The sequence below is a fragment of the Anomaloglossus baeobatrachus genome, chromosome 8 (genome assembly GCF_048569485.1).
Source record: "Anomaloglossus baeobatrachus isolate aAnoBae1 chromosome 8, aAnoBae1.hap1, whole genome shotgun sequence".
Lineage (NCBI taxonomy): Eukaryota > Metazoa > Chordata > Amphibia > Anura > Aromobatidae > Anomaloglossus > Anomaloglossus baeobatrachus.
This window is the reverse complement of record NC_134360.1, coordinates 193,105,408-193,128,091: the sequence shown is the minus strand read 5'-3', so window position 1 is coordinate 193,128,091 and position 22,684 is coordinate 193,105,408. Positions and strand designations below refer to the sequence as shown.

Below are 22,684 nucleotides of genomic sequence, written 5' to 3'. Positions count from 1 at the left end.
GAACACGCCGAGTGACTGGCTGACCATCTTATGTGTATGAGGTCCTGAACACGCCGAGTGACCGGCTGACCATCTTATGTGTATGAGGTCCTGAACACGCCGAGTGTCCGGCTGACCATCTTATGTGTATGAGGTCCTGAACACGCCAAGTGACCGGCTGACCATCTTATGTGTATGAGGTCCTGAACACGCCGAGTGACCGGCTGACCATCTTATGTGTATGAGGTCCTGAACACGCCGAGTGACCGGCTGACCATCTTATGTGTATGAGGTCCTGAACACGCCGAGTGACCGGCTGACCATCTTATGTGTATGAGGTCCTGAACACGCCGAGTGACCGGCTGACCATCTTATGTGTATGAGGTCCTGAACACGCCGAGTGACCGGCTGACCATCTTATGTGTATGAGGTCCTGAACACGCCGAGTGACCGGCTGACCATCTTATGTGTATGAGGTGGTCACCACTAGTGTCAGATGTCGGGGAAGATGAGGAAAGTGGATTTTGGTTTTCAGAATAATAGGCAAATTAAAACAGCCTGGCTGTAACTTCCTACACATGTAATATATGCACACTCGGGAGATCTGAGAGTGCACCAGTATAGAGGGGAGCGAGTATGTTCTTTTCTGACTTTTCACCACATGTTTATGGTTTAATAACGTCTATCGCCTTATAGGGGTTATCTCCTCATATTTAAAATTGCAAAAGGCTTGGAAAAACAATACTTTCTATTAAACAATCCTCTACTTTTTAAAAATCAAAGGTTTAATTGTATCATTTACAGTGGTTTGCCTAAGTTACCGACCACCCTGCAATCTGCCAATGGTGACCAGTCTTCTAGGAAAAGATAGCAGTGCTTACAAGTTCATTGCTATGAAGCTTGTAAGCGCTGCTCTCCTCTAAAGCAGACTCTACTTGCAGTATGGGAGAACAAACATTTCAGACCAAAGGCACAATTGTGATGCGGGTCCGATCTGTCAATCAATCAGGAGCGCACTGCCCCCCCCCACCCTGTAGGCTGAGGAGTGGTGCACCTGTTAAGAGCACACCTTTTATAAGCAGTCCCATGTAAATGTAGCAAAATATCTCTACAGGTCTGTAATCCTGGTAACCAAAACAAAGCCAAACCTCATGGACCCTTTGGCTAAATTGGAAGCATGGACCTGTAGATGTCATATCTGCCCTAACATCGGGCTGTATTTGGAGGCTGCAGATCCACTTTCAAAACTGAATGTACTTTACCTAAATGATGCCGAGACTACAAATTTTTGGCGATACTTCATTTGATGCCGCACAGGCTACTTACACTTTTTTCAGTTTTTCTAGGACTATTCGTTTACGGATTTGTTGCTGGGAACATGAATCCACAAGAGGTAGAGGGGGAGCCCACGATGTTGTTTGCTGAAAAAAAACCAAAAATATATATAAAAAAGTGTTAAAGTGTTAATCCATCTATACCTGGCGAGTGGACTTAAAATATATATAATAGCTAGAAAAAAATGAAAATTCATCACTTGTATTTTTCTATATTGATGAATAAAGTAATATAAGTAAAAGGCATAGTGGGGTCTTAAAGGGAACCTGTCAGGTGCAATATGCACCCAGAACCACGAGCAGTTCTGGGTGTATATTGCTAATCCCTGCCTAACAGTCTCTGTATACACTGGCATAGATAAAGAGATAATTAGAAAAAGAAGTACAGTTAGGTCCAGAAATATTTGGACAGTGACACAATTTTCGCGAGTTGGGCTCTGCATGCCACCACATTGGATTTGAAATGAAACCTCTACAACAGAATTCAAGTGCAGATTGTAACGTTTAATTTGAAGGTTTGAACAAAAATATCTGATAGAAATTGTAGGAATTGTACACATTTCTTTACAAACACTCCACATTTTAGGAGGTCAAAAGTAATTGGACAAATAAACCAAACCCAAACAAAATATTTTTATTTTCAATATTGTGTTGCGAATCCTTTGGAGGCAATGACTGCCTTAAGTCTGGAACCCATGGACATCACCAAACGCTGGGTTTCCTCCTTCTTAATGCTTTGCCAGGCCTTTACAGCCGCAGCCTTCAGGTCTTGCTTGTTTGTGGGTCTTTCCGTCTTAAGTCTGGATTTGAGCAAGTGAAATGCATGCTCAATTGGGTTAAGATCTGGTGATTGACTTGGCCATTGCAGAATGTTCCACTTTTTTGCACTCATGAACTCCTGGGTAGCTTTGGCTGTATGCTTGGGGTCATTGTCCATCTGTACTATGAAGCGCCGTCCGATCAACTTTGCGGCATTTGGCTGAATCTGGGCTGAAAGTATATCCCGGTACACTTCAGAATTCATCCGGCTACTCTTGTCTGCTGTTATGTCCTCAATAAACACAAGTGACCCAGTGCCATTGAAAGCCATGCATGCCCATGCCATCACGTTGCCTCCACCATGTTTTACAGAGGATGTGGTGTGCCTTGGATCATGTGCCGTTCCTTTTCTTCTCCAAACTTTTTTCTTCCCATCATTCTGGTACAGGTTGATCTTTGTCTCATCTGTCCATAGAATACTTTTCCAGAACTGAGCTGGCTTCATGAGGTGTTTTTCAGCAAATTTAACTCTGGCCTGTCTATTTTTGGAATTGATGAATGGTTTGCATCTAGATGTGAACCCTTTGTATTTACTTTCATGGAGTCTTCTCTTTACTGTTGACTTAGAGACAGATACACCTACTTCACTGAGAGTGTTCTGGACTTCAGTTGATGTTGTGAACGGGTTCTTCTTCACCAAAGAAAGTATGCGGTGATCATCCACCACTGTTGTCATCCGTGGACGCCCAGGCCTTTTTGAGTTCCCAAGCTCACCAGTCAATTCCTTTTTTCTCAGAATGTACCCGACTGTTGATTTTGCTACTCCAAGCATGTCTGCTATCTCTCTGATGGATTTTTTCTTTTTTTTCAGCCTCAGGATGTTCTGCTTCACCTCAATTGAGAGTTCCTTAGACCGCATGTTGTCTAGTCACAGCAACAGCTTCCAAATGCAAAACCACACACCTGTAATCAACCCCAGACCTTTTAACTACTTCATTGATTACAGGTTAACGAGGGAGACGCCTTCAGAGTTAATTGCAGCCCTTAGAGTCCCTTGTCCAATTACTTTTGGTCCCTTGAAAAAGAGGAGGCTATGCATTACAGAGCTATGATTCCTAAACCCTTTCTCCGATTTGGATTTGAAAACTCTCATATTGCAGCTGGGAGTGTGCACTTTCAGCCCATATTATATATATATAATTGTATTTCTGAACATGTTTTTGTAAACAGCTAAAATAACAAAACTTGTGTCACTGTCCAAATATTTCTGGCCCTGACTGTATTTCTAAAGATCTTTTATCGTATGCTAAATAGCGCAGGGACTAGTCCTCTGGGCGTTATTTCCCTTGGCTAGTCGGCCCCATTAGCATGTTAGTACTTCCCTGTGGGTGTGCTAACATGCGCTCGCTCACCTCTCTGCTGTCATCGCCGCCCAACCCTGGATTTCGGATCAGTGCGCATGACCCTGGAGTTTCGGTTTCAAACTGAAGTAGAGCACATGACCAAAAGTCCGGGATGATGCGCAATGAGCCGAAAGCACAGCGTCGGACACGATGGCAGCAGAGAGGTGAGCGAGATCATCCTCTGACGCTGCGCATTCATTAGCGCGTTAGCACACCCACAGGGAAGTACTAATATGCTAATGGAACCGACTAGCCAAGGGAAGTAACGCCCTTGGGACTAGTCCCCTCGCTCATTAGCATACAATAAAAGATCTTTAGAAATACTTTCTAATCTAGTGTATACAGGGACGGTTAGGCAGGGATTAGCAATATGTACCCAGAACTGCTCGTGGCTCTGGGTGCATATAGGACCTCACAAGTTCCCTTTAAAGTGGTAATCCAGGCATTTATGGCACATTCAGGTGTCACGCTCAGCTTTCCGTAACATCCACGCACAGGTGTAACCGCCACTCCTCCTCACAAGTGGGATAGAAATGGTTTACGTTAGAGTACCACTGTAATGCAGCCATGCAGAATGCTTCTGGCAGTTTTCTTCAAGCTGGGGCCACATTTTATACTATTTTTTTGAAATGCAAAAAAAAAAAAAAAGAAAAAAAACCAACCCCAAAACTACTCATTGCAATAGTTTTAAAGTGAACCTGTCAGGTGCAATATGCACCCAGAACCGCAAGCAGTTCTGGGTACATATTGCTAATCCCTGCCTAACTGTCCCTGTATACACTAGCATCGATAAGGAGATAATTAGAAAAAGTATTTCTAAAGATCCTCTATGATATGCTACTGAGCGCAGGGACTAGCAAGAGCGATCATTCCCTTGGCTAGTTGGCCCACATAGCATGGTAGCACACACCTGTGGGTGTGCTAATCTGCTAAGAGGGCGGAATGAGTGCAGGAACTAACGCCCTTGGGACTAGTCCCTGTGCTCATTAGCATATCAAATACTTTTTCTAAAGATCTCTTTATCTATGCTAGTGTATATAGGGACGGTTAGGCAGGGATTAGCAATATGCACCCAGAACTGCTCGTGGTACTGAGTGCATATTGGACCCGACAGGTTCCCTTTAAAGTGAAAGTAGAATTGTGGGCATTGGTGTGATTAACAGGGATGTTCTGGTTGCAAAAGTGAAAATTTTTCTTTACCTGGAGTAATAAAAGATTGCTAAAAGCTAAGTAAGAAACCAACCAGCCTAGAGCTCACATTATGTCACTACCGGACACTTGAAAGCGAAGCAACAGGGTAAAGGCTGAGTTCACATGTCCAGTAATTATCTATTAGAACGGATCTGATGGCAAAAAAAAGTTCTGCAAATACAACTTTGTTTTGAAAATATTGATTGTTGCAGAATCTGTTTTAACATTGGAGTCTATAGAAAATGGATCTGTTACCTGATTGCTATTTACCCATCCATTTTCCTTTCATTTGTAAAGGATCAGTTTTTTCTCACTGGATCAGTTTCAAACGGAAGTCAAATAACAAGCAGGTAACAGATCCGTCTCCCATAGGCTCCAATGTAAAACAGAACAAAAAGAAAAATAAAAAAAAAACAAAAAAAACAATTCTGCAAAAAAAATCAATGTTTTCAAAACGGACAAGAAAGTGGCGTTTGCTGAATTTTTTTGCCATCGGATCCGTTCTAACGGACGATTACTGGACATGTGAACTCAGCCTAATTTAAAAGCTCAATTCATGGTTCACAGATGGACCGACCACTAGGGGCAGTGTTATTTACTATTTCACTAATTTAAATGGATTTTCCGGTTTTGGCAAAGCCTTGGTCCCCCTACTGCAACTAGTATAAGAAATAAAAACAAAAATGTGCTTTGCTTACCCTCCCAGGGTCCAGTGTGGAATTTCCGATGCTGCTCCTGGTGTCTGTTATTGTCACATAGACAGTGCTGCAGCCAATCACTGAGTTGAGCTGCTTGTATTGTCACCTCAGGGAGAGCGGCTGGGCTTACTGATTGGCTGCAATGTAGTTTTTATGACATTTGGACTATAAAAAACATCAAGAGCAGCAGCGGAGACAGGGGAGGATGAGTAAAGCACACTTTATTTAAAACAAATTGCAGTTGGGGACAGGAATTTTCCAAATCTGAAAACTCCCTTTAACCCCATCCATTGCTCTGGAGTTTGGGTACTAACCTTGCGTTCCATCACCTGAAGTCCATCTTGCTCACGTTCCACCTCTTCAGGTAAGACGTAGTGTCCTGTGAAGAACTGCCGGGATCGGATTTCTAACATTTCAGTGTCTTCTCGAAGCTTTGCATAATTAGGAAGCGGCTTCGAAACACTGTTCTGATTTTCAAAAGGCAGAGCCTCGTCCAGGGTGGTGGCGCCATTAGAAGAATTGTCGATGCCATCATCGTTCAAGATTAAGTCATCTTCGTCTAGTTCCTGATCTCCAGTGGTGGTGATGGGATTGTGTTCTTTATGTTCTACTATATAGTTTGTGCCAAAGAGATATTTCAAGGTCTCCTCTGACTTCCATTCATTTAGGGTCTGTGTGAGGACGTGGAGCATATCCCCTTTAACCTCTACAGGAGGCGCACCGGTTTGTTGGGTGGTCTGATAAGTCTTGGATTTGCAGAGGAGTTTCCGCAGATGCTCGGCACCGCTTTTGCTTACTGCTCTCCGTGTCACTTCGGTCACTACCTCGGTGGATTCTGACCGATGTCCGACCTCTCGAGGGCATTGCCCAGCAGCGTCAGACATGTTTTCATGGCCCTTTAAATTACAATGACCTAACCTCTCTGTTGCGTCTGCCAAATTCTGGTCTATGTCCACCACCCTGTCCGGCGTCCTCTCCTCCTGGGAATCAACACCGCCATCCAGTAATAACTCTGCGTCCTTACGGCTCTGCTCCGGAGCTGTGATGACCGAGGACACGAAGGCCTGATCCGCGTCACCGTCCTCATCGCTGTTGGCAGCGCTCGATCCACCATCTTCAGTTGTGTGTTTAGGTTTCTCGATTTCTGAAACTTTTATCCGTCTTTCGGTCAATTTGATTTCTTCTCCAGATCTGCCACTAAAGGAACAAAGGGGTGCACGTGACTTTATTATTAATGACCGTGATATTAAAGGGGTGCCCACCTTTGAGGGTCAGAAGAAGGGAATTTTGTTTACTTACCGTAAATTCCTTTTCTTCTAGCTCTAATTGGGAGACCCAGACAATTGGGTGTATAGGCTATGCCTCCGGAGGCTGCACAAAGTATTACACTTAAAAGTGTTAAGCCCCTCCCCTTCTGCCTATACACCCCCCGTGCTCTCACGGGATCCTCAGTTTTGGTGCAAAAGCAAGAAGGAGGAAAAAATTATAAACTGGTTTAAAGTAGATTCAATCCGAAGGAATATCGGAGAACTGAAACCATTCAACATGAACAACATGTGTACACAAAAAAACAGGGGCGGGTGCTGGGTCTCCCAATTAGAGCTAGAAGAAAAGGAATTTACGGTAAGTAAACAAAATTCCCTTCTTCTTTGTCGCTCTATTGGGAGACCCAGACAATTGGGATGTCCAAAAGCAATCCCTGGGTGGGTAAAATAATACCTCGTAATAGAGCCGAAAAAACGGCCCCTTCCTACAGGTGGGCAACCGCCGCCTGAAGGACACGTCTGCCTATGCTGGCATCCGCCGAAGCATAGGTTTGCACCTGATAGTGTTTCGTGAAAGTGTGCAGGCTCGACCAGGTAGCCGCCTGACACACCTGCTGAGCCGTAGCCTGGTGCCTCAAAGCCCAGGACGCGCCCACGGCTCTGGTAGAATGGGCCTTCAGCCCTGAGGGAACCGGAAGCCCAGCCGAACGGTAAGCTTCGATAATTGGCTCCTTGATCCACCGAGCCAGGGTTGATTTGGAAGCCTGTGACCCTTTACGCTGGCCAGCGACAAGGACAAAGAGTGCATCAGAGCGGCGCAGGGGCGCCGTACGAGAAATGTAGAATTTGAGTGCTCTCACCAGATCTAACAAGTGCAAATCCTTTTCACATTGGTGAACTGGATGAGGATAAAAAGAAGGTAAGGAGATATCCTGATTGAGATGAAAGGGGGATACAACCTTAGGGAGAAATTCCGGAACCGGACGTAGAACCACCTTGTCCTGGTGAAACACCAGAAAAGGGGCTTTGCATGACAACGCTGCTAGCTCAGACACTCTCCGAAGAGAGGTGACTGCTACTAGGAAGACCACCTTCTGCGAAAGGCGTGAGAGAGAGATATCTCTCATTGGCTCGAATGGTGGTTTCTGAAGAACCATCAGCACCCTGTTCAGATCCCAGGGTTCTAACGGCCGCTTGTAAGGTGGAACGATGTGACAAACTCCCTGCAGGAACGTGCGTACCTGTGGAAGTCTAGCTAGGCGCTTCTGGTAAAACACCGAGAGCGCAGAAACTTGTCCCTTAAGGGAGCCAAGCGACAAACCCTTTTCCAGTCCAGATTGAAGGAAGGACAGAAAAGTAGGTAATGCAAATGGCCAGGGAGAAAAACCCTGAGCAGAGCACCATGACAGAAAAATTTTCCACGTCCTGTGATAGATCTTGGCGGACGTTGGTTTCCTAGCCTGTCTCATAGTGGCAATGACATCCTGAGATAATCCTGAAGACGCTAGGATCCAGGACTCAATGGCCACGCAGTCAGGTTGAGGGCCGCAGAATTCAGATGGAAAAACGGCCCTTGAGACAGCAAGTCTGTTCGGTCTGGTAGTGCCCACGGTTGGCCGACCGTGAGATGCCACAGAACCGGGTACCACGACCTCCTCGGCCAGTCTGGAGCGACGAGGATGGCGCGGCGGCAGTCGGCCCTGATCTTGCGTAACGCTCTGGGCAACAGTGCCAGCGGAGGAAACACATACGGGAGCTGAAACTGCGACCAATCCTGAACTAAGGCGTCTGCCGCCAGAGCTCTGGGGTCTTGAGACCGTGCCATGAACATTGGTACCTTGTTGTTGTACCGGGACGCCATGAGGTCGACGTCCGGCACCCCCCAGCGGCAACAGATCTCCTGAAACACGTCCGGGTGAAGGGACCATTCCCCTGCGTCCATGCCCTGGCGACTGAGATAATCTGCTTCCCAGTTTTCCACGCCTGGGATGTGAACTGCGGATATGGTGGAGGACGTGGCTTCCACCCACATCAAGATCCGCCGGACTTCCTGGAAGGCTTGACGACTGCGTGTGCCGCCTTGGTGATTGATGTATGCCACCGCTGTGGAATTGTCCGACTGAATTCGGATCTGCTTGCCTGCCAGCCACTGCTGGAACGCTTTCAGGGCAAGATACACTGCCCGAATTTCCAGAACATTGATCTGAAGCGAGGACTATTGCCGGGTCCACGTACCCTGAGTCCTGTGGTGGAGAAAAACCGCTCCCCATCCTGACAGACTCGCGTCTGTCGTGACTACTTCCCAGGATGGGGGAAGGAAGGATTTCCCCTTCGATAATGAAGTGGGAAGAAGCCACCACCGAAGGGAGGCTTTGGTCGCCTGAGAGAGGGAGACGGTCCTGTCGAGGGACGTCGGCTTCCTGTCCCATTTGCGTAGGATGTCCCATTGAAGGGGACGCAGGTGAAACTGCGCGAAAGGGACTGCTTCCATTGCTGCCACCATCTTCCCCAAGAAGTGCATGAGGCGCCTCAAGGGGTGAGACTGGCCTTGAAGGAGAGACTGTACCCCTTTCTGTAGTGACTGCTGTTTGATCAGCGGAAGCTTCACTATCGCTGAGAGGGTATGAAACTCCATGCCAAGGTACGTCAGCGATTGGGCCGGTGTCAGATTTGACTTTGGAAAATTGATGATCCACCCGAAACTCTGGAGAGTCTCCAGGGTAACGTCGAGGCTGTGTTGGCATGCCTCTTGAGAGGGTGCCTTGATCAACAGATCGTCCAAGTACGGGATCACAGAATGACCCTGAGAATGGAGGACCGCTACTACAGTAGCCATAACCTTGGTGAAAACCCGTGGGGCTGTTGCCAGGCCGAATGGTAGTGCCACGAACTGCAGGTGTTCGTTTTCCATGGCGAAGCGCAAGAAGCGTTGGTGCTCTGGGGCAATCGGAACGTGGAGATAAGCATCTTTGATATCGACCGATGCAAGGAAATCTCCCTGGGACATTGAGGCGATGACGGAACGGAGGGATTCCATCCGGAACCGCCTGGTCTTTACGTGTTTGTTGAGAAGTTTCAGGTCCAGGATAGGACGGAAGGACCCGTCCTTCTTTGGGACCACAAACAAGTTGGAGTAAAAACCGTGGCCCTGTTGCTGAAGAGGAACAGGGACCACCACTCCTTCTGCCTTCAGGGTGCCCAGCGCCTGCCGAAGAGCCTCGGCTCGCTCGGGAGGCGGAGAGGACCGGAAGAATCGAGTCGGGGGACGAGAGATGAACTCTATCTTGTAACCGTGAGAGAGAATGTCTCTCACCCAGCGGTCTTTTATTTGTGGCAGCCAGGTGTCGCAAAAGCGGGAGAGCCTGCCACCGACCGAGGATGCTACTAGAGGAGGTAGAAAGTCATGAGGCAGCCGCTTTGTTAGCGGTGCTCCCAATGGCCTTTTTAGGACGTGACTTAGACCGCCATGCATCAGAGTTCCTTTGTTCTTTCTGAGACCTTTTGGACGAGGAGAATTGGGACCTGCCCGCGCCCCGAAAGGACCGAAACCTCGACTGCCCTCTCCTCTGTTGGGAGAGGTTCTGCTTGGGCTGGGGTAAGGATGTATCCTTTCCCTTGGATTGTTTGAGGATTTCAACCAGGCGCTCGCCAAAGAGCCTGTCGCCAGAAATTGGCAAACCGGTTAAACGCTTTTTGGAAGCGGAATCTGCCTTCCACTCCCGTAGCCACAAGGCCCTGCGGACTACTACCGAATTGGCGGTCGCAACTGCCGTACGGCTCACAGAGTCCAGGACAGCATTCATAGCGTAAGACGCAATTGCCGAGGTCTGGGAGGTAATGGAAGCCACTTGTGGCGCGGCCGCTTCAATTTTTGCTTGACCTGCTGATATAGCTTGTAGCGCCCATACGGCTGCGAATGCTGGGGCAAAAGAAGCTCCGATAGCTTCATAGATGGATTTCATCCAGAGCTCCATCTGCCTGTCAGTGGAATCTTTAAGCGAGGCCCCATCTTCCACTGCAAGTATGGATCTAGCCGCCAGTCTGGAGATTGGAGGATCCACTTTGGGACATTGAATCCAACCTTTAACCACTTCCGGGGGAAAAGGATAACGTGTATCCTTAAGGCGCTTAGAGAAACGCTTATCCGGACAAGCATGGTGATTCTGGATTGCCTCTCTGAAATCAGAGTGGTCTAGAAACATACTCTGTGTACGCTTGGGGAACATGAAGCGAAATTTCTCCTGCTGAGAATCTGACTCCTCCGCCGGAGGGGCTGAGGGAAGAATATCCAGCAACTGATGAATGGATGCAATAAGATCATTCACTATGGCGTCCCCGTCTGGAGAATTAAGATTGAGAGCGCTCCCAGGATCAGAATCCTGATCAGCTGTCTCCGCATCATCAACCAGAGATTCCCCCCGCTGAGACCCTAAACAATATGATGTCGAGGGAAATTCTAAGCGGGCCCGCTTAGACGATCTGGGGCTAGGTTCTAAGTCCGAACCCTCCGTCTGGGATGTATGAGATACCCCGTGAGGACATTGTTGGCCCAACTGAGGGGGGTCAGGGAACAATGATTCAACAGAGTCCCTTTGCTGAGATACCGGCCTGGACTGCAAGGCTTCTAGTATCTTAGCCATAGTCTCAGAGAGTTGATCCTTAAAGGCTGCAAACTCAGTCCCCGTCACCTGGACAGTGTCAACAGGTGGCTCCCCCTGTGCCCCACTTAGCATAGGCCCCGGCTGAGGAAGTGTCACAGGGGTCGAACACTGTACGCAATGAGGGTCAGTGGAACCTGCCGGTAGCTGGGTCTTACATGCGGCGCAGGCAACATAATAAGCCTGTGTTTTGGCACCCCTGCCTTTTGTGGGCGCCATGCTATAGTTTTCCCTGACACAATAGGGTATATAGCCAGAATGCACTGTGCTCATACAGTGTAAATTATATACATTACACAAATAATGTACCAATACAATACAGCACCATGGGGCTAGCACCACATGTGCTGCTTACCAGCCGCCTAAGCGGTTGTGAGGCCACCAGAGACCGTGTCTGGGTCTCCCATGAATATGTCCCTCTCTGCAGCGTCGGTGGAGCTGACAGGAATGGCTGCGGCGTCCTGACGAGCTGAGGAAGCTGTGGGCGTGGCTTCGAAAGAGTGCGAAACGGGCGCTCATACTGTGCACAGTGAGGGGAGTGGAGCATGTAAATCATACTCCAGCCCTCATTGCTGCTCGCTCCGTGCAGCGTCCCGCCCTTCCCCTGCCTGTCAGGGCTGAGGGCGGGAGAAAAAAGGGAAACTAGGCCGCAATGAAGCCGGGGACTGTAGTAATAAACGCGGCCGCCGTAAAAGCGCGGCCGTGTGAAAGTCCCCGGCGAACTACAAGTCCCAGCCGCGCCGCAGTGTCCCGTGGCAACGGCGGTCAGTGCGGTAGCCCTTACATATAAACACACTCAGCGACGCTGAGTGTGTAATGGCACATATAGACCCGGTCAGCGCCGCGGTCCCCGGTGCACTAGCACACCCAGCAAAGCTGAGGTGATGCCGTGCGCGGTCCCCATAGGGATACAGAGTACCTCTAAGATGCAGGGCCATGTCCCTGAACGGTATCGGCTCCTATCCATCAGGCTCCACAGGAGTTGTGGATGAAGCCCGGTCTCAGTGCCTGGAGACCGATAAGATCCCACTTCACCCAGAGCCCTAAGGGGGATGGGGAAGGAAAGCAGCATGTGGGCTCCAGCCTCCGTACCCGCAATGGATACCTCAACCTTAACAACACCGCCGACAAAAGTGGGGTGAGAAGGGAGCATGCTGGGGGCCCCATATGGGCCCACTTTTCTTCCATCCGACCTAGTCAGCAGCTGCTGCTGACTAATCTGTGGAGCTATGCTTGCATGTCTGCCTCCTTCGCACAAAGCAAAAAAACTGAGGATCCCGTGAGAGCACGGGGGGTGTATAGGCAGAAGGGGAGGGGCTTAACACTTTTAAGTGTAATACTTTGTGCAGCCTCCGGAGGCATAGCCTATACACCCAATTGTCTGGGTCTCCCAATAGAGCGACAAAGAAATTCTTACTTAAATGCATGTATTTTTATTTTTTTACTAAAAATTTTAAAACTGGGTCTCATTAAAAACATTGCACCGTTTACCATCTGTAGCGCCTGTGCTGCACTGTGTATTAAAGGGAATCTGTCAGGTGCAATATGGACCACAAACCACGATCAGTTCTGGGTGTATATTGATGATCCCTGCCTAACTGACCCTGTATCTAGTACCTTAGATAAAGAGATCTTTAGAAAAAGTATTTCAAAAGATCCTTTATGATATGCAAATGAGCTCAGGGACTAGTCACAAGGGTCTTATTTCCAAGGACTAGCCGCCCTCTTAGCATGTTAGGACGCCCCTGTTGACGTGCCAACATGCTATTCAATACCCATTGCCCAGAGTCATCGGCGATGATGCTCATACCTGTGTCCGTTCTCACTGTCTCAGACGCCGGGTTTAGGGTCTATGCGCATGATCAGAAGTCTCGGCACTTCCGGTTGTGCGCACTATGAATCTGGGTGGACGCGTCCCAGCTTCAGAAAGGTGTAGCGTGCATGACTGGAAGTGCGAGGCATTCAGATCATGTTCACTGACCCTAAACCCGGCATTCGAAGCAGTGAGAACGGACAAAGGTACGCGCGTCACCACCGGTGACGCTGGGCAATGGTCATTAAATAGCATGTTAACACAACCCTATGGGTATACTAACATGCTAAGAGGGTGGACTAGTTGGGGGAAGTAACGCCCTTGTGACTAGACCCTGCGCTTATTAGCATATCATAAAGGATCTTTTAGGAATACTTTTTCTAAAGATCTCTTTATCTCTGCTAGTGTATACAGGGACAGTTAGGCAGGGATTAGAAATATGCACCCAGAACGGGTCATGGTACTGGGTGCATATTGCACCTGGCAGGTTCCCTTTAATGGCTGCAGAAACAGTTAACATAGAATCCTTCAGTGAGCTCGTTTTTATGGTCCAATAGGAGAGTCTGTAATTCATAGCTATATTCTTTTTAGATTGCTCTTAGCTGATTTTTGACCACAGACCACATCAAAGTTGAACGTGCAGGAAAGCAAAAAAGCCTGTAAAAGCCAAAACGATGCAAAACTTCTAATGAAACTCATTTGAAAGAATTATTTTTGGCCACAAATACATACATTTAAGAAGAAAAAAAAATAGCTTCCAGAGGTGGATAACCACTTTAACCTTTTCCTATCCTAAGGGGGGGACTTTTCAAAAATTCCAAAAATTCAACTGCAACTGAGGAAAACCCAAACTCATGCCTTATCATTGACATGTGAATACATTGATTTCCTGTTGATTTATTTTACTAAAATTCATTCATATTACAAAATTCTGTTTTGACGCTTTTTCCCCAATTATAATAGGATTTCAATGGCCAGAACAGGAAATTTTATTGGATAGGAAAAGGTTAAAACATATGGAGGCAACACAATCTAATGCCCAATTCAAAGCATCAATTAACAAAGATCAACACCCAAAGCAGAGGTCATATACTATATCCATCCACATACTATAGCGGGCTTTACACGCTGCGACATCGCTAGCCGATGCTAGCGATGTCGAGCGCGATAGCACCGGCCTCCGTCGTACATGCGATATCGTGTGAGCGCTGCCGTAGCGAACATTATCGCTACAGTAGCGTCACACGGACTTACCTGCACTGCGACGTCGCTCTGGTCGGCGACCCGCCTCCTTTCTAAGGGGGAATGTCGTGCGGCGTCACACGGCAGGCGGCCAATAGAAGCGGAGGGGCGGAGAAGAGCAGGACATAACATCCCGTCCACCTCCTTCCTTCCGCATTGCCGGTGGAGGCAGGTAAGGAGATGTTCCTCGCTCCTGCGGTGTCACACATAGCGATGTATGCTGCCGCAGGAACGACGAACAATATCGCTAAAAAGATTAAAACGATTTTTTGTTTCAGGCGGCAAACGATTTTGAGCGTTTTTGCGATCGTTTAAGGTCGCTCAAAATTGTCACACACTGCGATATCGTTACTGATGCCGGATGTGCGTCACAAACACCGTGACCCCGACGATAATTCATTAACGATATTGTAGCGTGTAAAGCCCGCTTATATACATAGATGTGTTTCAGCTAAACGTTCTAAAATTGACAGCAGAAGACACAGGGTGGGATATGATGACCGGGACCCCTCACCAATCACGAGAACAGACGTTTTTTTACCTCAATTTCAATGGAACTGTATGGCATTAACATGAGATCTGCTCCATTCACTTCTAGGGGGCAGTGTCGGTGCTCACACATTCACTCTTACACTACATTTACACTGGGGACACTGGACCCCCCCCCCCCCATGCTTGGGACTAGTGGATAGGCGATTGTGGGAATTCATGGTTAGGATCGGAGCACACAATCTTTTTGCTGAGCAGAAACTGAGTGGATGCTCAAACTTCAAGAGTTTTGTAAAAGGCTTGGGAGAGTTTCCACTCAGTTTCTGCTCCAAAGACTCCTACAAAAAACTGTGTGCATATAGCCTTAACTTGTAGAGTCATCTCCCACTAACTCATTGCCCCCCCCCCCCCCAAAAAAAACTAAAAGTTAGCCCTTATTTGTAGGATAGGGGATGACTTGTTGATGGCTCTGAACACTGGGACCCCAGCAATGCTGAGAACAGGGCTCTGCCGCCCTGACTTGAGATAGAGAGTAGAGGTGCACATTTTCCGCTCCCGAGCTATTCACTGTCAATGGGTCAAGTATAGCGCTAACTGGCTCCGGGAGTCCTGTAAACAATGAAAAGAGCAGAGATGGACATGTTCGCTCCTGCTCCATTCACTGTCAAAGGGTCCAGTATAGCGCCAACTGTCTCCGAGAGTCCTGTAGACAATGAATAGAGCGGAGGTGCACACGTTCGTCTTCCACTCCATTCACAGTCTATAGGTTGGGTATAGTGCTGGGCTTTCTCAGACAGTCCCATAGACAATGAATAGAGCGGAGATGCAAATTTTCGGCTTCCGCATCAGTCACTGGTAATGGGTCGAGTACAGCGCTGACAGTCTCCGGGAGTCCTGTAGAAAATGGCTAGCGTAAGATAAACCTATTCGGATTACACTCCATTCACCATAAATGGGTCAAGTATAGCAATGGGCTTTCTCCTGCAGTCCTGGAGACAATGAATAGAGCAGAAGTGGCCATGTGTGACTTCCGCTTAATTCATTGTCAATGGGTCAAGTATAGCAATGGGCTGTCTCCAGCAGTCCTATAGACAATGAATAGAGCGGAGGTGCACGTGTTCAGCTCCTGCTCTATTTACCATCAATGGGTCCTGTATAGCACTGGGCTTTTTCCGGCAGTTCCATAGACCATGAATAGAGCAGAGATGCATACATCGGCTTCTGCACCAGTCACTGTTAATGGGTCAAGTATCGCGCTGGGCTTTCTTCAGCAGTCCTGTAGACAATGAATAGAGTGGAGGTGCACATGTTCAGCTCCCGCTCCATTTACCGTTAATGAGTCCTGTATAGCACTGGGCGTCTCCAGCAGTCCCATAGACAATAAAAGTGCATTTGATTGCTCCTGCTCCAGTCACCATGGGTCCATATAGCGCTGGGCTTTCTCCGGGAGTCCTATAGACAATGAATGTGCACGTATTCGGCTCCTGCTCCAGTCACCATTAATGAGTCGAGTATAACTTTGGGCTTTCTCAGGCAGTCCCATAGACAATGAACACAGCGGAGGAGCTTGTGTCCCGCTTCCGCACCATTTGCGGTCAATGGGTGCAGTATAGCGCTGGGCTTTCTATGACAGTCCCGGAGGTTGAGCATGTGCAATATAGCTCCATTTGGTTGAAGATTCCCTAACTCGGTATCAATGGGGGTCCCAACAGTTGGATCCCAAGTAATCAGCAACTGATCACCTATTTTGTGGATAGGGGATAACCTTTTTTAGCCCTTTTATCCTTTATCCAATTACCTATTCTGGTAAGAATTGCTGAGGCAGTGAGCGGCAGATCACTAATTACCGGGGACCCCGATAATTAGTGATCTGCCGCTCAGGACGTATAGGACGTGGATATTAATGAGTCTCATTAAATTACCCGATATACGCAGGAATCAACTATATCGGATAAATGGTTACCCCCTGATCATCCTCGGCCCGGGGCTGCGGGTGATTTCTACGAAATAATTCAAGCGGCAGAGAGGAAGTAACATGGAATAAAAAACAAATTAAGTAACAAGCGGCTTTACGGGAGAATTTAGATACACATCTGATAAGGAAATGAAACTGTGAGATGAAGCATCAATTTGCAAATAAAGGATAAAAAAAAAAATCCCCAGAGACGCTTGATATTCACAATCCAAAGAGCGACAGAAGTGACTGCGATGTCCCCGCGATCAGCCGGGAGGTGACAAATCACAGGGGGAAGAAATGTACAGATTTACTGGCCACTTCTCTCCGTACATCATAAAAGGTGATGAAGGATAATGCGGGGGGCCGGGGACAGCACAAATAAATCTGGCATTGACCTGTCATCAGATTTAATGAGTAGGACGGTCGGATCCGGCGGTGACATGGCAGCCGCCTGTGTACACACCGCGTATGTGTCACACGTTTCATCGGGCTTTGTTACCGGCAGCTGTACAGTAAATCATGCAAAGCAAACAGGGCGCCGCCGCCGGAAAGACCAAAAAATGGGGGCGCGAGTGCGGAATAAACCCCCGATATGGGACAGTGTAATTCTAGAATGTCACAAACTACATAGACTGGATATGATTCAGCAAAAATACACACCACAGACAATCAAGTGACAGCGCGAGGCTCGTCTGTGGGGTCCGAACTCACAGGATCGGGGAAAACGTCACAACACACAAAAGTCACAACTTAGGCCTCATTCACACGTCTGTGTTTTTCATGGATAGAACACACGCATTAGGTGGGGCGCACGGTGACGATTCACAGCAGATTGTTCCTAACGATGGTAGGAAAAACTTTCCGTAAAACAAAACAAAAACAAATTTTTCACTACTTTACTTGTGTTTTTTTCCCCTCTTCATTTGAAATTGGTGAAAAATGTTGCAAAAATGAGAAAAGAATTGACATTATGCAGATCAGAAAAAACACTAAGGCTATGTGCGCACGTTGCGTACTAGCCTGCAGAAATTTCTGCAGCGATCTGAAGATCACACGTGCGCTTTAGATCGCTGCAGAAATGTCCGTAGTGAGCGCCGATTCCATGCGCTCTGCCTGCAGCTCCTGCCATAGACAGAGCAGGAGCTGCCGGCAAAGCGCAGGAAAGAAGTGACATGTCACTTCTTTTTGCGCAGCGCTTCGGCAGTAGCCGAAGCGCTGCGCTCTGAGACGCCACGTGCGCACGGCCCCTGCACAATCTCCATAGACTGTGCAGGGGACGCAGGACGCATGCAGTTACGCTGCGCTGCAAAGCGCAGCGTAACTGCATGAATTTACGCAACGTGCGCACATAGCCTAAAGGTTCAAATCTGCAGGGAATAAATAAGCAGCGGGTGCGCGAGATTCTAGAAATAACATTCAATATGCGGGAATGTAAAACCATGCATTGTTTTTTCCAAAAAGAAGCAAAAAAAACCCCAAAAAAACAAACAGGGAAAAAATGCAATGTGAGAACAAGACCTTACGGCCTATGCTGTTCACAGAAAAAATTAATACAGGTCTAATTTTGATCTGACTTGCGTATGAAAATCAATAGGTCTGGGGAAAAAAGTAACAAAGAAACAGGGCACTTGAAGGCCGCCTGTGTCATCAGAATTATATCTGTTTAATGCACAACTCGGCAAATAAAGGCAGGTAGGGTACCCCCGGCCGCCCCGCGACAGCCACCGTCGCCCCTCCCCCCAAACCCCAAACCCCCCCCCACCCACGACAGAGATAACCCCCTCCCCCCAGCTGCCCCGCGAAAGTCACAGCCGCCCCTTCCCCCAACCCCCTAACCCGGTGACAGCCACCGAATCCCCACCCATTCAACCCCCACGACAGCCACAACCCCCCCACCTCCTCTTCTCCGGCTGCTCTGCGATAGCCACAACCTCCCCCTCCCTTCCGCTTTGCAATAGCCACAGTGCCCCCCCCCCACTCTCCTCCGGCTGCTCTGCGGTAGCCACAGCGCCCCCCTCCTCCCTCTTGCATTGCAATAGCCACAGTACCCCCCCTCTCCTCCGGCTGCTCTGCGATAGCCACAGCGCCCCCCCCCTCCCTCCCGCATTGCAATAGCCACAGTACCCCCCCCCTCTCCTCCGGCTGCTCTGCGATAGCCACAGTGCCCCCCCCCCATCCCTTCCGCTTTGCAATAGCCACAGTGCCCCCCCCCCACTCCTCCGGCTGCTCTGCGATAGCCACAGCGCGCCGCCCCTCCCTCCCAAATTGCAATAGCCACAGCGCGCCCCCGCTCCCTCATTCCCTCATTGCAATAGCCACAGCGCCCCCTGGCTGCCCTGCGATATCCAAGAAGTTAGGTACGAGAGGAAAGGGTAAGTATTTAAAGATGTAAAAGATGACAGTAAAAGTCAATAGTTCGTAAAAAAAAAAAAAAAACAAAATTCCAATAAAAACGCGTTTCAGGACCTTTGGTCCCTTTTGCAAGTAAATAGAAGCAGTAGACATAATTTACTACTTTTTATGCTCATTTTTTCCGCTGGTATCGAATTGATGGATACCACGTTTCAGTCCAGTGGTCCTTGGCAATGCTGGCACCCTAACTCCTAAGGGATTGAGTAACGGTCCATCCCTTACTGCAGATCATTAACCACCGGCTAATAGATATTTGTGCCCATCTCAGCCCAACCTTACAAGGTGAGCGCCCATCTGTACCCGCTCTACTCTAATCATGGCATTTGCTAGCTCCACTAATCTGATGCGCTTATGAGTTCTCTATTTTTTTGCACCTCCAAGCTCCTAATCACAGGGGATCCCAGGGGCTGAATATCCACAGATCCAGCTGAAGACTTACCGTATATAAGATTGGTAAAACATTACTGTTTTGTTCCAGAAACTGGAAATCAGGATTGAGCTGCAATACCCCATATAGCCTGTGGACAGGTGTGGCGCTATTTCTGAAAGACAGGGGCCATATTTTCCGACTCTTGTGCCAAAGCTTTAATGAGAAGCCATCAATATTTAAAAGGGGTTGTCCCACAAACAAAACACTTTTTAATCAATAGATCTTGGAATAATAATAATTTCCATAACTGGATGTGAGTAAAATAATGTTCCTGAGCTGAGATAATCTTATACATGTGTCCCTGCTGTGTACTGTGTAATGGCCGTGTCTGTCTGTACAGGAACATGGTCTGATTATATCATATCTCCTGGGCTGTGGAGGATGCAAAAATGTATAAAGACATTACAGCATAGGATCACAGGTGCAGCTTTCTGTGAGGTATAACATGTTTTAAACCGACAGGAACAGTTTCACCTCACAGAAAGAATCAGCTGTGATCCCGTGCTGTAATGTCTGTATACTCTTTTGCATCCTGCTCTGCCCGGGAGTTGTGGTATGATCAAACCATGTCCCATACAGTCAGACACAGCCATTACACAGTACACAGCAGAGACACATATATAAGATTATCTCAGCGCAGGAAAGAAGGGAATTTTGTTTACTTACCGTAAATTCCTTTTCTTCTAGCTCCTATTGGGAGACCCAGACAATTGGGTGTATAGCTTCTGCCTCCGGAGGCCACACAAAGTATTACACTTTAAAAAGTGTAACCCCTCCCCTCTGCTATACACCCTCCCGTGCATCACGGGCTCATCAGTTTTGGTGCCAAAGCAGGAAGGAGGAAACTTATAAATTGGTCTAAGGTAAATTCAATCCGAAGGATGTTCGGAGAACTGAAAACCATGACCCAAAAGAACAATTCAACATGAACAACATGTGTACACAAAAGAACAACAGCCCGAAGGGAACAGGGGCGGGTGCTGGGTCTCCCAATAGGAGCTAGAAGAAAAGGAATTTACGGTAAGTAAACAAAATTCCCTTCTTCTTTGTCGCTCCATTGGGAGACCCAGACAATTGGGATGTCCAAAAGCAATCCCTGGGTGGGTAAAATAATACCTCGATAAAAAGAGCCGAAAAACGGCCCCCTCTTACAGGTGGGCAACTGCCGCCTGAAGGAGTCGCCTACCTAGACTGGCGTCTGCCGAAGCATAGGTATGCACCTGATAGTGTTTCATGAAAGTGTGCAGACTCGACCAGGTAGCCGCCTGACACACCTGCTGAGCCGTAGCCTGGTGTCGCAATGCCCAGGAAGCACCGACGGCTCTGGTAGAATGGGCTTTCAGCCCTGCAGGAATCGGAAGCCCAAAAGAACGGTAGGCTTCAAGAATCGGTTCCTTGATCCACCGAGCCAAGGTTGACTTGAAAACCTGAAATCCCTTACTCTGGCCCGCGATAAAGACAAGAGCGCATCGGGCCGGCGCAGGGGCGCCGTGCGAGAAATGTAGAGCCGGAGTGCTCTCACCAGATCTAATAAATGCAAATCCTTTTCACATTGGTGAACTGGATGCGGACCCAAAGAGAGTAAGAAGATATCCTGATTGAGATGAAACGGGGATACCTTAGGGAGAAAGTCCGGGACCGGACGTAGAACCACCTTATCCTGGTTAGACACCAGGAAGGGGGCTTTGCCTGACAGCGCTGCTAGCTCAGACACTCTTTTGAGTGATGTGACTGCCACTAGGAAGGCTACCTTTTGCGAAAGGCGAGATAGAAAGATCCCGCATCGGCTCGAAAAGTGACTTCTGAAGAGTCGTCAGCACCCTGATAAGATCCGAGGGTGCTAACGGACGCTTGTAAGGTGGGACTATGTGGCCAACCCCCTGCAGGAACGTGCGGACCTGCGGAAGCCTGGCTAGACGCTTTTGAAAAAACACGGAAAGCGCCGATACTTGTCCCTTGAGAGAGCCGAGAGACAAGCCCTTGTCCATTCCAGATTGAAGGAAAGAAGAAAAGTGGGCAAGGCAAACGGCCAGGGAGTAAACCCTGATCAGAGCACCAGGATAAGAATATTCTCCAAGCCCTGTGATAGATCTTGGCGGACGTTGGTTTCCTGGCCTGTCTCATGATGGCAATGACGTCTGGAGATATCCCTGATGACGCTAGGAGTCAGGACTCAATGGCCACACAGTCAGGTTTAGGGCCGCAGAATTCCGAAGGAAAAATGGCCCTTGAGACAGCAAGTCTGGTCGGTCTGGGAGTGCCCACGGTTGACCCACCGTGAGGTGCCACAGATCCGGGTACCACGATCACCTTGGCCAGTCTGGGCGACGAGGATGGCGCAGCGACAGTCTGACCTGATCTTACGCAACACTCTGGGCAGTAGTGCCAGAGGAGGAAATACATAAGGCAGTCGAAACTGCGACCAGTCCTGAAGTAGCGCGTCTGACGCTGGAGCTCTGTGATCCTTGGACCGAGCCATGTATGCCGGGACTTTGTTGTTGTGCCGAGACGCCATTAGATCGACGTCCGGCGTTCCCCAGCGGCAACAGATCTCTAGAAACACGTCCGGGTGAAGAGACCATTCCCCTGCGTCCATGCCCTGGTGACTGAGAAAATCTGCTTCCCAGTTTTCTACGCCCGGGATGTGAACTGCGGAGATGGTGTAGGCTGTGGCTTCCGCCCACAGCAGAATCCGCCGAACTTCTCGGAAGGCTTGATGACTGCGTGTGCCGCCCTGGTGGTTGATGTACGCAACCGCCGTGGCGATGTCCGACTGAATTCGGATCTGCCTGCCCTCCAGCCACCGCTGGAACGCCTTTAGGGCTAGATACACTGCCCTTATCTCCAGAACATTGATCTGAAGGGAGGACTCTGTCGGAGTCCAGGTTCTCTGAGCCGAGTGGTGGAGGAAGACCGCTCCCCACCCTGACCGACTCGCGTCCGTCGTGACCACAGCCCCGGCTGGGGCCGGAAGGATTTTCCCTTCGCCCAGGAAGTGGAAAGAAAGAGAGACGTTCTTGTCTAGGGACGTCGACCTCCTGTCCCATTTGTGGT

The 22,684-nt window shown here is 48.6% G+C and overlaps 1 protein-coding gene across 1 annotated transcript in view; it reads right to left on the bottom strand.

The window, feature by feature from the left end:
• The window catches only part of RPAP2 (RNA polymerase II associated protein 2), a 156,314-nt gene that overhangs the window by 100,399 nt on the left and 33,231 nt on the right, over positions 1–22,684 (bottom strand). The window contains exons 4-5 of the mRNA XM_075322130.1: positions 5,679–6,561; positions 1,306–1,400 (exon numbers count right to left, since the gene is read on the bottom strand). Of these exons, the coding sequence (XP_075178245.1) occupies positions 1,306–1,400; positions 5,679–6,561 (978 nt within the window). The remainder of the gene's footprint in view (positions 1–1,305; positions 1,401–5,678; positions 6,562–22,684) is intronic.